The sequence below is a fragment of the Triticum dicoccoides genome, chromosome 5A (assembly GCF_002162155.2).
Source record: "Triticum dicoccoides isolate Atlit2015 ecotype Zavitan chromosome 5A, WEW_v2.0, whole genome shotgun sequence".
Taxonomy (NCBI): domain Eukaryota; kingdom Viridiplantae; phylum Streptophyta; class Magnoliopsida; order Poales; family Poaceae; genus Triticum; species Triticum dicoccoides.
This window is the reverse complement of record NC_041388.1, coordinates 322,220,293-322,232,501: the sequence shown is the minus strand read 5'-3', so window position 1 is coordinate 322,232,501 and position 12,209 is coordinate 322,220,293. Positions and strand designations below refer to the sequence as shown.

Below are 12,209 nucleotides of genomic sequence, written 5' to 3'. Positions count from 1 at the left end.
AATATGATGCACAGTTTCCGCTACCGAACAGACTGCTAGGCTGATCAATCAATCAAGCTTCTTGGGTAGTTACATGTGATGATCTTCATTATCTGACATAGACACCATCTATGATTCCACCTTATGCCAATACTGGCCAAAAGGTTCAGCTAGATGATAGAAGTGTATGTCAGCTCCAGCTCATTCAGCATCAATGTGAGGTTGCCTCGATCTGTTTTTTTGTAGCTTCATCAATGGATTCCTAGTTAAAAACCAATGATCCAAAAGTGATGTGCGCCCATGACAAGTTCTTTCTATGTTATATTCACAGTGATGTAACATATGTTTATAGCACCATAGTTGTGCTTTATGTGGTCAGCTTTGTTCCAAATGGAAAACAGAAGGCTACAATTTTGGTTGAAGTAGTTGCTTGACAGCATTGAGTATTCCAAGCTATCTCTTCTACAACCTCACGTACATGCTTATGGTCTTATCAGATAATACAAGGTCAAAATAATCAGAAAGGGTATGGGCATAGGTGCGGCTTTTGACAGACCAATCTAGCTTGTTGATCCGATAGCAGTATGTGCATAGGTCTTGCATTTCTATGACGACATGTTTGTATGGAAGATCTTTTCAGTTGAAGAAGAAAAAAGGTGGCCTTACCACCAGGCGTATACTGTTAGTTACATCATTGACTAGTCATGGATAAGTGCTGTTCTAAAATTTGTCCGATTAGACTAGAACAGGTGGTCTTCTGTCTCCAATGTATTTGTATAATTAGCCGGTAAGCGTTGTAACTAGCCAAATAGGCTGGATATAATCACAGGCATGTGGGAGGTTGATTGGAATGTCCACATGTACATAATGTTTTGATTACTGTGCCCCAATTCATAACTGATGATATAATCATTTTCAGGACATGGTAACACAGTCATCCTGCTATAATCACAATAGATGAAGCAGCTCCTTGGCTTAATTATTTGGAGACAAATGAGTACCTGTTCCTGTTGACATATTAATAACATTGCAAAATCATCCTGGTGTACCTCACCAGCTTCACCACCCCAGCTCTTTTGACTTGCCCAGTTCCTGTAGGAAACAAAGAACTACCTTGCCTGGACGAGGAGTGCAGGATTGTTTGTCATGACTCATCACAGTGACTCCAAATTAATGAGCTTGAGTCTCGAATTAAAAATAGCATTAAGAAACAAGAAAGTAATAGACTGCAGGTGAACTAATTTCTGCTAATCTACGGGAGGAATAAAAATGCCAACCTAAGCACTAACATGAGATACTGGAATGGGGATACTGATAGGGTACAGTTCCCTGTTTTTTTGTAGGTATATGCATACATTCAAAAAACACTGAAAGATAGCTGACAGGTAAATACAATAAGTAAGCCATGCGCAGCTGATGACTCTGTAACCATGTCCTATTTTGTGCCTAAGCACTAGGCCATAAGAGAGGGAGGGGAGAGTGAAGAGCTGAATGCTAATTTATCTATTATGTCAAAGTTTCTCATATGTTCCAATGGGGAATCAAAACCTAAAGATTGAGAACTGTGGATAATGGTGGCTAGACGGAAGGGAAGCTGTATTGGTTGCCAGAGCACGAACTGCTATTGCTGTGCAACTTTTTTTCTTTCTTCTCCAAAATTATTAAAGTAAATTCAAAAGAAACCAAATATAGCAGCACAAGTCACAGAAAACCTCGGCTATACAAGCAAGTGTGCATGGTCCAATGTTTTTAGCAAAATGTTTAATGAAACCATGTGTAATTGGTTACAAACCAAGATCTCCTTGCTCCCTGTCACACACACACACACACACACACACACACACCATCTTTGACCACTTCTTTCATTGCAGCTTGCCAGGAGCTTCTTCTGTTCAAATGTCCAGTGCTTTCTGTGCAACATTTGAGCCACAGTATCTTGGATTATGTGCAACGCTCAGAAAATAATTGTGGTTATGTGAGTGCCTGGGGTCTTCGCTAACTCGTGCCACAAACACATTGGAATTTCTACAATTCACTCATAATATCTGATAAAATACCATTACACATGTCTGTTCTGCCAGATCGCGGGCAAACAAAACCAGAAGTATAGTTTATTGTAGGCTTGAGTAGTTTATAGAAGTTGTTTTATATTAAGTATAAATTGAAATCTGCTGAGACTTTCCAGTATCGAGGATGTACACATTGGCTGAGTATTATCTGTCCTGAAATACTCTGATGACTGGAAGGAAAATTATTCTTTGGACTTGCCCAAGATCTCTAGCATTCATTTAGTTCTTGCGAGGGTGGTTTGCTTTTGGCTTTGGCACATTTTGTGCAACGGGTTTGTATGCTCTGGGATATGGGTGTCCGATCCTTATTGACTAACTGGAAAAGTAGTAGCTCTAAATCAGCATGGGGTGCAGAATGTTTTGATCCTTACGTTCCAGAGGGAATGACTGTTCCCCATTGGCCTGGCTTAAGTAGCTCTATAGCTTCCAATCATTCGTGAACATGTCACTCCTTGGTCTAAAGGGCAAGTTTTTGTTTCCGAAAATAGGAAATTGGCTCACAATCTACATCAGAGTACTTGGGAAGTTATCTGATTGGACTTGCTTCCGAACTGAGGTTATTTCTTAGTCTCACCATTTAAGGAAGTTGTGTTGTGCTCTAGAAGAGCCAAGAGACCCATTTCTAAGTAGTTCTTGGTACTAATATAAGTTATGATTATAGCCAGTTGAGTTGTGTTTATTGCCATGGGAAGTCTACCTGGCCGGTTGTTCTGTCTCGTTTAACTTAACACTTAATGATCAGGACTAATTAAACTTATGATTCTGTCTGTCTGCTTACTTTAAAGCCTTGTATTGGTATCACCGTATCCCTCATTATCTTTATTATGCTGTTCCGTATATCTAGTGGTGACAGGTTACCTGAAGTATTTGAATTTACAGGATAAGTCTTCAGGTAGCTATGTGGATGACAGACATGCACAATCTTCTGATGAGAGACATTTTATTGAACATGGAAGAAAACACCAAACAAGCCCTGAAAAATCAGTTGATAAATCTAAAAGAAATAAGTCTACAGAACCTAGTGAGGTTTTATGGATAGGTTTTCCTGCTGGTCTAAAGGCAGATGAAGCAGCTCTGTGGGAAGCCTTCTCTCCTTTTGGCGAGATTGTCAAGATAACAACATTCCCAGGCCGCACCTATGGATTTGTTAAGTACACTACCATTACAGCGGCATGCAGGGCAAAAGAAGCACTTCAGGGGAGGCTTTTCAATAACCCAAGAGTAAGCATATGCTTTTCTCGTAATGAAGGGGTTGCAGCAGAAGTTGGAAGATGTTCGTCCGTTGCCCCGTATTCCCCCCACATAAACCGTAGTGTTCGGTCTAGGTCTATATTTGAAGACCAAGATTTTGAGGCCTTTACTAGGCCAAGGCGTTTTGATAGTCCTCCGAGAGATCTCCGCATGTCATCACTGCGTGCCGGCCCTGAAAGGTTACTGAGAGATGCTGATGATGTGGGCTTCAGCAGGGATAATTATCTTCGACGCGGACCTCAAATAGAGTCTGGTCATGTTTCTAATTTTGAACCTTTTAGGATGCGAGGGTTGGGTCCAGAGAGAAGGATGTCTGAAGACATATATGAACAACACAGAAGTAGCCCTACCGTTAGGGTTGAAACACCATGGCACAGTATTCCTTTTGAGCGACCTCGAAGACCCTTCCCATTGGAAGATTCTTGGGATGCAGATGATCATTCATACCCATTGTCAAAGAAGCTGAGGACTGGTGAATTGCATGATGCTGAACTTCCCGAATATCCTTTCTCTGAATTTGATCGAGGGCATGTTGACTCTGGCTACCCAAGGAGGCCCTTCCGTGATCTGCGGGAAGATGATGCACACCCCATAACCTATGAACCTCCCCTGGCGCATGGTAGAAATTACATTGAACCTTTAAGGAATCCAAACCCACCTGTTGATAACCATGAACCGTGGCGTTCCCAAAATAGTTTTGCTATGCATGCAAGGGAAGTGGACAGATCAACTCCTGAACATCATGGACCTCTTCTTCCTAAAGAAGAGTGGAGCTGGAATGGCACAATAGCAAAGGGGGGCACACCAATCTGCCGAGCTCGGTGCTTCCCTGTCGGGAAGGTCCTTAACTTCATGCTGTAAGTTTGGATATTTTTTTGCCCTTTTTTTCTGAAGTGCAGTATTTAACACAACATCTCTTCCATTGAATTTTCTCATCATCATAATTGTTTCTTAACAAAGATATAAGTTTACACCTTATATAAATGAACCGAGGGAGTATGTAGTTCACTTCGATATTTGTTCTCTTCAACTTGTTCTATATTTCAGTATCTCTCATTCAACCACAAGTCTAATTCTTTTCTGATAGTCAACCTGATGATTTCCTGTTTTTCAGGCCTGACTTTCTGGACTGCACTGCTAGGACAAACTTGGAGATGCTTTCTAAACATTACTATGAAGCTGCTAGCAGTTGGGTGGTATTTTTTGTCCCAGAAAATGATGCTGACATGGCAGCTTATAATGATTTCATGAACTACCTTGGTGATAAGCAGCGTGCTGCAGTTTGTAAACTTGGAGAAAGGAGCACCTTGTTTCTTGTTCCACCGTCAGACTTTTCTGAACATGTACTTAGGGTGCCAGGAAAAGTGAGCATATCTGGAGTCATTCTGAAGTTTCAGCAGGCAAATCCAGACCTGACCTCTGCAAATCGTCAACCAGAAGCATCGGAGAAAATGCCTACATCTTTTGCGAGTTATCTGAACACTGATGTGAGTAGTCATGAGGACCAAGATGCATTGAGAAGACTCAACCCTCCAGATACGAGGACAGTTCCTCAGGGTCCAGATTATCTCCAGCCATCTACTGGAGTCTATACTCCTGCAAGTGCAGATTTTATTCCACCTTACAAGTTTGCGAATGCTTCTCCATATCTGGCCTCTCAGTTACCTCAACAAATGCCAGCACCAGACTCCCGCAGGGAAACGGCACAAGGCCAGCACCAGCAATTCCCAAATTTGTGGCCCTCAGGATGGTCCAATAATAATGGCCCAAGTCCAGGTTCCGGTAATTTCAATTCTTTGGCTGCAAGTGCAGTCTCACATACACAAAATGATAGGACATCAGAGCCGTACTCATTTGCTACTCAGGGAATACCAAAAGGCACACCATCAGGGTATGCACCAGGTGAAGCGTCAAACATGTCCTTAACTTCTATGAAACCACCTCAACCTCCATCGCAGCAGGTAGTTAGACCTCAACAAACTCCATCTGCCCCAGTATCGCTCCCACCGGTGCAACTTGCACAGCTGGCTACTCTTCTTGCACAACAAAACCAACGAGGCGTAGAAGCTGGCTTCCCAGTAGGCAGCTCAAACAGACAATCAGGATTCATACAGAACTATAATCCACGTGAGCATGCTTCAGTGATGCCAGACAGCTCAGGTCGATTCATACAGAATGCTAATCATGCTTCAGTGATGCCAGATAGCTCAGGTTCAATCCCTGTCCACAACTCGCAGCTACCGGTTCCACCGTCTGTCCCATCGCAATTACAGGCCCATCCGCCGCCAATACAAGGTTCACTACCATCAAACCCACACGTTATGCTTCTAGCCAATGATATTTCTCTTGTCACACGACTTTGCATTTACCACCTATGCATGTTTTCGTGAGTGCAGCTCATTCTTCCGTGCCTTTGGGGTCATTTGTTCCCCCACTTCCGGCAGGCCCTCCCCCCTTTCAGCAGCTTACTACTTCTAGCGGTGCGTCAATGCAAACTTTGCTTCCTTCTGCCCAGCAGATGGGCCAGCAGCTGTCTGCCCAGGAAGACCTTGACGGAGATCCTCAAAAACGCCTTCAAGCAACATTGCAGTTGGCAGCAACACTGCTTCAGCAGATACATAAACAATCAAAACCTGGTGGCCAGCAATAGAACCAAGGTAACTGCTTCCCAGAAATATATGCTTTTCGCCTTTTCTGTACCATTTCCACTAAGAATACATAATTAATCTATTAATACCCTATTTATACTAGTGCATTTTAGGTTTCCAGTTGGGCTGGTTTGTATATTCTCTAGTTGAAACTCTTATTTAGTTTATCGGTGAAATTTATAAAATGTTCCCTTATAGTTAAATTATTATTGACGGTATCGCCTTTATCTATTTTTCTCTTTGTTTGCTGGTATAAAATCTGGCCATGCTGTTTCACCTACTAGAAAGGATTTTAGTCAGAACCTTGCCATGTTAGGCAACAAGGGAAACTGATTTGCTCAAGAAGCAGTATGTCATTTGGTCCATTGGACCTGTGAGATCTCGAGGTGTATTATGTTTTTGTTACACAAGTTCACAGAGCATTTCCAGTGGCCAATTGATGCATCTTTATGTGCTCACTCATGTTTATGGAGTAGTTTTGGTCAGAAGCTTAACATCTGGTGAGACATCATAGTAATCCTAATAGTAAAATTTGCGTCTTTGTCAACACATTTTGCAAACAGTGTGCTGATTCATAAGCCCTTCGTCTAGTACACAATGCGAGAAAACAGATATCGCCTGTGCGATAGAACTACCGGTCATATACGTCCATGGTAATAGAGGCACTATCCTCATAATCAGGGGTCGGTCATTTGTTCAAGGATAGGAAATGACTTAGGTCTGACTGTAGGCATGGTCGTAGTTGAGAACTTGAGCATGCAAAGCTATGCCTTTTTATAGTAGTGAGCCTGCTATGCAGGAAATCATTTACTCATTACTTGTAAAACCACGTAGAAGAGTTGACCAGGTGACCTGTCCTCGTCGCATCGTGCTAGAAGAGCTCATGCTATATGAATACAAATTATGTTAATCCCCATGTTCTAAACCTTTACTTTCCCAGCATTTTGTTTAACATTAGTGAAGTGTAAAATGATTTTACTCGCAGCAATCACCACTGCTTCATTTACCTTTGGTGGCAGGTCATTGCGAATGTTGGCGCGCAAGGATCATATGGCGTCATCGCACCAAATAGCCTGAAAGTGCTGTTGGGATCTTGGTTTACCGGCACCTCATTTTGGTTGCACCAATGGAGGGCTATTAGTTGCTATCTGAATCCACCCTTTTCTCCTTGTCTAAAGTGACAGCCCTAGCTCTGGAATTTCCGTATGCTTTTCCTTTAGTCTGTTTCACACCTCTTTAACTGGATATATGCACTAAGTTTATTTAGTTCCAGATCTTGTGTTGAAATGGCTTGTATTATCAGTGTTGAAGCTCACTCCCAGTCCTAAGCCTGTGATCTGTGCTGCATTGCTTTGATTTACTTAATTTTTCCTGTGCTTAGTAACCGACTAGTGGGATGAAAGTCTCCTGTTGTGTTGATATGGATTGTCCATGCCTTCCAAGATAAAAAATTTACTGTGATGTTATTTTGGGCTCCTCGTCTTACATTTCTCTGCGGGACAAAGGATCCTGTGCATTTTTTGGGCAGGTGAGGTGAAGAACTGCGTCGCATAATACCGGTTTCCTTGCCTTGCAGCGTCATTCCGTATGCCAAACATGGAATTGATACTGCCTTGTTAACCTGAATGCTGAATCTGTTAAATTGTTCATGTGCACTATCCATGATACTGTGAGAAAAGTGATCCCATCAGATTTATGGTGTCAGATTCGTGCCTTTGGGTTCACCAGCGTTATCACATTGCCTGTCTGCTGAAGAGCGTGGCTTGGGCTGGCTGTTGAAAGCCTTCGGCTTGTCAAAAGTTCTCAGGGGGTCAGAGCTCAGAGCATGGCATTGCAGCAGATTTTATTCCACTGGTCTCGAACCCAACGATGTACCTTTAGCGCTTTGATCTTTATCTAATTTGATTCGAATCATCATGCTTTGTTTAGTGAAAGCAAGACAGCTTCGTACGGACGACCCAGGTGGTGCGCTGATGCTTGCAGGTTCCATTCCACCCATCCTTTCCCCTTTTCTTCATTCATGTCGTCGAACGTATTGGAGCCCCGCGCTGGCAACAGCGTCTTCTCTTCCTCTTGTTTAGGTTTAGGGTCTCTTTGATTCAAAGGATTTTCATAGGATCTTTGAAGGATTAGAATCCTTAGGAATTTTTCCTACGTTGGTTGTTTGATTCGTAGGATTGAATCTTGTAGGATTTTTTTCTAAGGATTCATTTGTACTACATTTTACAGGAATTCCAACATCCACTCCAACCTCTTGAAAGAAATCCTTTGTTTTTTCCGTAACACAATCAAACAAACTCAAATCCTATAGGGATCTAATGGACATGTCATTTCAATCCTACGTTTTCCCTATTCCTGTGTTTTTGCAATCCTATGAATCAAAGAGGCCCTTAAGCGGAATCTGGCGGGAACCGTGTACCCTGATAGGGTTTGACTACTGACCTGTCTTTGCTGGCTGGTTCGCATGGGCCATGCCGTCTGGGATCTGTCTGCCCTTTTTCTTCTCAAAAGAGAAATGGTCGAGGGGACAGTATCATCGGTCGCACCAAATTGAAACCCCGAGAGCCGAGTTGGGCCCTGTCACGGAAAAGGGCAGTGGATGTGACAACCTTTCTCGTAATGCGAGCAAAAAGCGATGACCTCCACCAAGCCCCATCGTACCAGGCTACCAGCGCGTGCGTGCCTGCGTTCCTCCGAATGGGCAGGCAGGATGGTGCAACAGATCATCGGCATCGATCGTCATGTCTTTTCTTTTCCAACAAGAGCTGCAGCTGCGTAACACTTGTAGCATCGTGTTTGAGCCATCCAGGAATATGTCACCTAGTGTGCTTTTTTGGTTGGAAGATGTTAATAATAATCATTCCAGACGCTTAATTTGATTCTCGAAAAAGCTGCTTAATTCGGTATGTGTTGGTAAACAAACCTAGAGCACGACCGCGCTTGGTTACGATAGTACGCATTTTGTTTCTTGATCTGCACTGTTCCAGCCGAGCTGTTAGCACCACTACCTTCCATCCTTACCTTTTTGATGTGTTTAAGAAAACTCACGGTTGCTATCTTACCTTATAAAAAAGCAACATGAATAAGTACTCGTCCCTCTTGTTATTGTTAAAAAAAAAAGTACTCGTCCCTGTTGCTATAGCGTCTATAGCCGGGCTTGTCAAATCCCCGCCCTCCCTTATGCCCACAGATGCGTTCACGGACAGCATCCGACGGCCCCTCATTTGGTTAGCCAAACAAATGCACAACTCAAATTCAAACCCTCGAACTCATGCAAATTCATGTACGCCCATCATGCACGTAAATGTCACACATAAATAACATTTGTTGGTAGTGAAAAATACATAGTTCAAACATAAATTTTGTGTTAAAAAAAACATAAAATTTATTTTAGGTGCCCAATTCAAACATTAGTTCTCTGGTTTCTATTGTGGGTCAATATATGCCCCTTAAGATTATTGAGTAGCTGCGCGTGCACTTGATGATCTTGAAGATTCTAATGCATCTATAGAAAATTCATAACCTGACATGATCTGTGTCTTGATCTTTTGGAATGTGGACTTGTTCCCCAAGCGCTTCAAAATTATTGGTTTGGACTACCCCATCACCCTTGTACTCGATAATCATATTGAGTAAAATGACACAACATGTCATCAGCTGCCACAAAGTCTCTGATTCCCACATCAGTGCAGCTCCACGAACAATTCCCCAACAAGTTTGAAGCATTCCAAATGCCCTCTCCACATCCTTCCTAACTACTTTCAGCATTGTTGCAAATCGGCTTTATTTGTTACCTTGGGAATAAGATATGCTCTTCACAAACGCCGCCCACCGAAGATAGATACCATTAGCAAGTAGTACCCCATGTTGTAGTCGCGGCCGTTGACAGTGTAGTTGCGCGGCGGCTATTCCACATTGCAAAGTCTCCTAAATACAGGAGATCGCTAAAGCACATTAATGTCATTGCGAGAACCGGACATTCCAAAAAAGCATGCCAAATCAGTAAGTCATGTGATGCCACTGCTTCCAATATGATGGTGGTCTCTTTTATGTGACATTGGTACATACCCTACAAAACTTTGGTGTAGTTCTTCCACTACCACTGCATGCAATCAATTGAATCGAGCATACCTGAAAAACCTCTTGCCTCTCCAATAGCCATCAACTTTTATTTATCCCGCGCATTTGGTTCTCTTAGATACTATGCTCAAAACGCCTACACCACGGCGCGGGCAAACCTCAGAGTGGTCTTTAGGCATGTGTTCTCCCGTATCCGGACCATCTCACCAACGACATCAACAGCAGTACCAAGTGCAAGCACCCTCGGAACAGCCGTGCACTTCTGCTTAGCAGAGAATAACAGTTGTCTGAAACATTCCCCGGTGAACTTGAAGTAGCCATCGTGTGCCTCCACCCCCTCCACAATGCGCAAGAACAATGGTTCGCGCAAGCGACAACGACGACGAAACCATGGCTCATCAGTGAAAGTTGGGTCAGGAGCAAAGTAGTCATTGTAGAGCACCCGTGCTCCAGAGACCCTATCCTAGTTCAGAACTCTTCTCCCTTTGACAGAGCCCTTGAAGTTGAGAACGTGCTCCACCTCCCGGTCCATCTCCCGTTGGATGCTCATGAGCATAATCATCTCGGCTTCTTTGTTAGAATATGATGAATTGAAGAACTCATTTTGAATAATTCGTCAAGCTCTGTCAGTCCATATTCCTTGTCCAACGAACCATCATATTCCATTGTTAAATCACAAATAACTGGTCGAACAATGTCTTGAACACATAGAGGTCAAGGTGCACTCTGAGAGTTGTTGGACGTATCGCGGTGGCGTCTGGGCTGGCGACGATGTCGGCGGCAACGAGAATTGTTGTGGCGGTCCTGGGCGGAGCTGAGGGCTCATAACGGCGGTGGAACAATGGTGGCAACGGAGTAAGGAGAGGACCGGCGCGGAGAAGGGAGAAGACATGAGGGGAACACGTGGAATAAGCTAGGTCGTAGGGGGGTTTGGTGCAATTTATGGTGGGTTCGAGCTCTGGTCCGGCGTAACAGACGCGCCTGGGCCTCCCCATACCCCCCCAGATTTAGGCTGAATATGAGGGATGCCGGTCAGTCCGGACGTTCATGGACGATAAGAGGAGCCCTTTGGGTCGGTTTTTTTTGACCGGGCCATCCGCCCGGACGTTTGAAGCCAGTCTGGAGCGCCCGGCCGTATATGCTCTTAGTTTGTTTCTTCCATTCTGCGGGTGGATGGCCCTAATGGTCAGCTAGAGAACTTGTCCAGTGCAAAGGAAATATTGTATGCATGAGCTGCACTATACACGGACGACTTAGAGCATCTCCAATAGTATCTCCCTATGATAGGGCACCAAAAAGTTGATTTTGCATGACCTGATTTTTTACTCCAACAATAGCCCTATAATAGGGCACCACACTTCTCCAACAGATGCCCTATACTGGGCACGGCAACTGCATACATATCGCAGTCGAATCCAAGGCCGCCTAGCTCCTGCTCACAACGACACCGATGTGGCCAACGGTGACTCCGAGCCCATCCACCATGTCTTACTCTTGGGCATCCACGCGATGTGTTGGGGAATGCAATATTTCAAAAAAAACTCCTACGATCACGCAAGATCTATCTAGGAGATGCATAGCAACAAGAGGGGAGAGTGTGTCTACATACCATCGTAGACCGAAAATGGAAGCGTTTAGTAACGCGGTTGATGTAGTCAAACGTCTTCGCGATCCAACCGATCAAGTACCGAACGCACGGCACCTCCGCGATCTGCATACATTCAGTTTGGTGACGTCCCTCATACTCTTGATCCAGATGAGGCCGAGGGTGAGTTTCGTCAGCATGACGGTGTGGTGACGGTGATGATGAAGTGACCGACGCAGGGCTTCGCCTAAGCACTACGACAATATGACCAAGGTGGAAAACTGTCCAGGGAGCACCGCACACGGCTAAAGATCAACTTGTGTGTCTATGGGGTGCCCCCCTCCCCCGTATATATAGGAGGGGAGGAGGAGGCCGGCCGGCCAAAGGGGCACGCCAAAGGGGGGCAATCCTACTCCTAGTAGGAGTAGGTTTCCTTCTTTCCTAGTCCTATTAGGAGAAGAAGGAAGGAGAGGAAGAAGAGAAGGAAAGGGGGGCCCGGCCCCCTAGCCCTAGTCCAATTCGGTTTGGGCTAGGGGGGCGCGTGCCACCTCTTGGCCTGCCTCCTCTCTTCCACCACTAGGCCCATGAGGCCCAATA

At 44.3% G+C, this 12,209-nt stretch overlaps 1 protein-coding gene across 1 annotated transcript in view; it reads left to right on the top strand.

Moving 5' to 3' along the window:
• Positions 1-7,268, top strand: part of LOC119301248 (flowering time control protein FPA-like) — a 9,331-nt gene extending 2,063 nt beyond the window's left edge. Inside the window, exons 3-6 of the mRNA XM_037578182.1 lie at positions 2,928-4,156; positions 4,414-5,594; positions 5,696-5,956; positions 6,967-7,268. Of these exons, the coding sequence (XP_037434079.1) occupies positions 2,928-4,156; positions 4,414-5,594; positions 5,696-5,949 (2,664 nt within the window). The 3' untranslated portion in view covers positions 5,950-5,956; positions 6,967-7,268. The remainder of the gene's footprint in view (positions 1-2,927; positions 4,157-4,413; positions 5,595-5,695; positions 5,957-6,966) is intronic.
• The last annotated feature ends 4,941 nt before the right edge of the window (positions 7,269-12,209 follow it).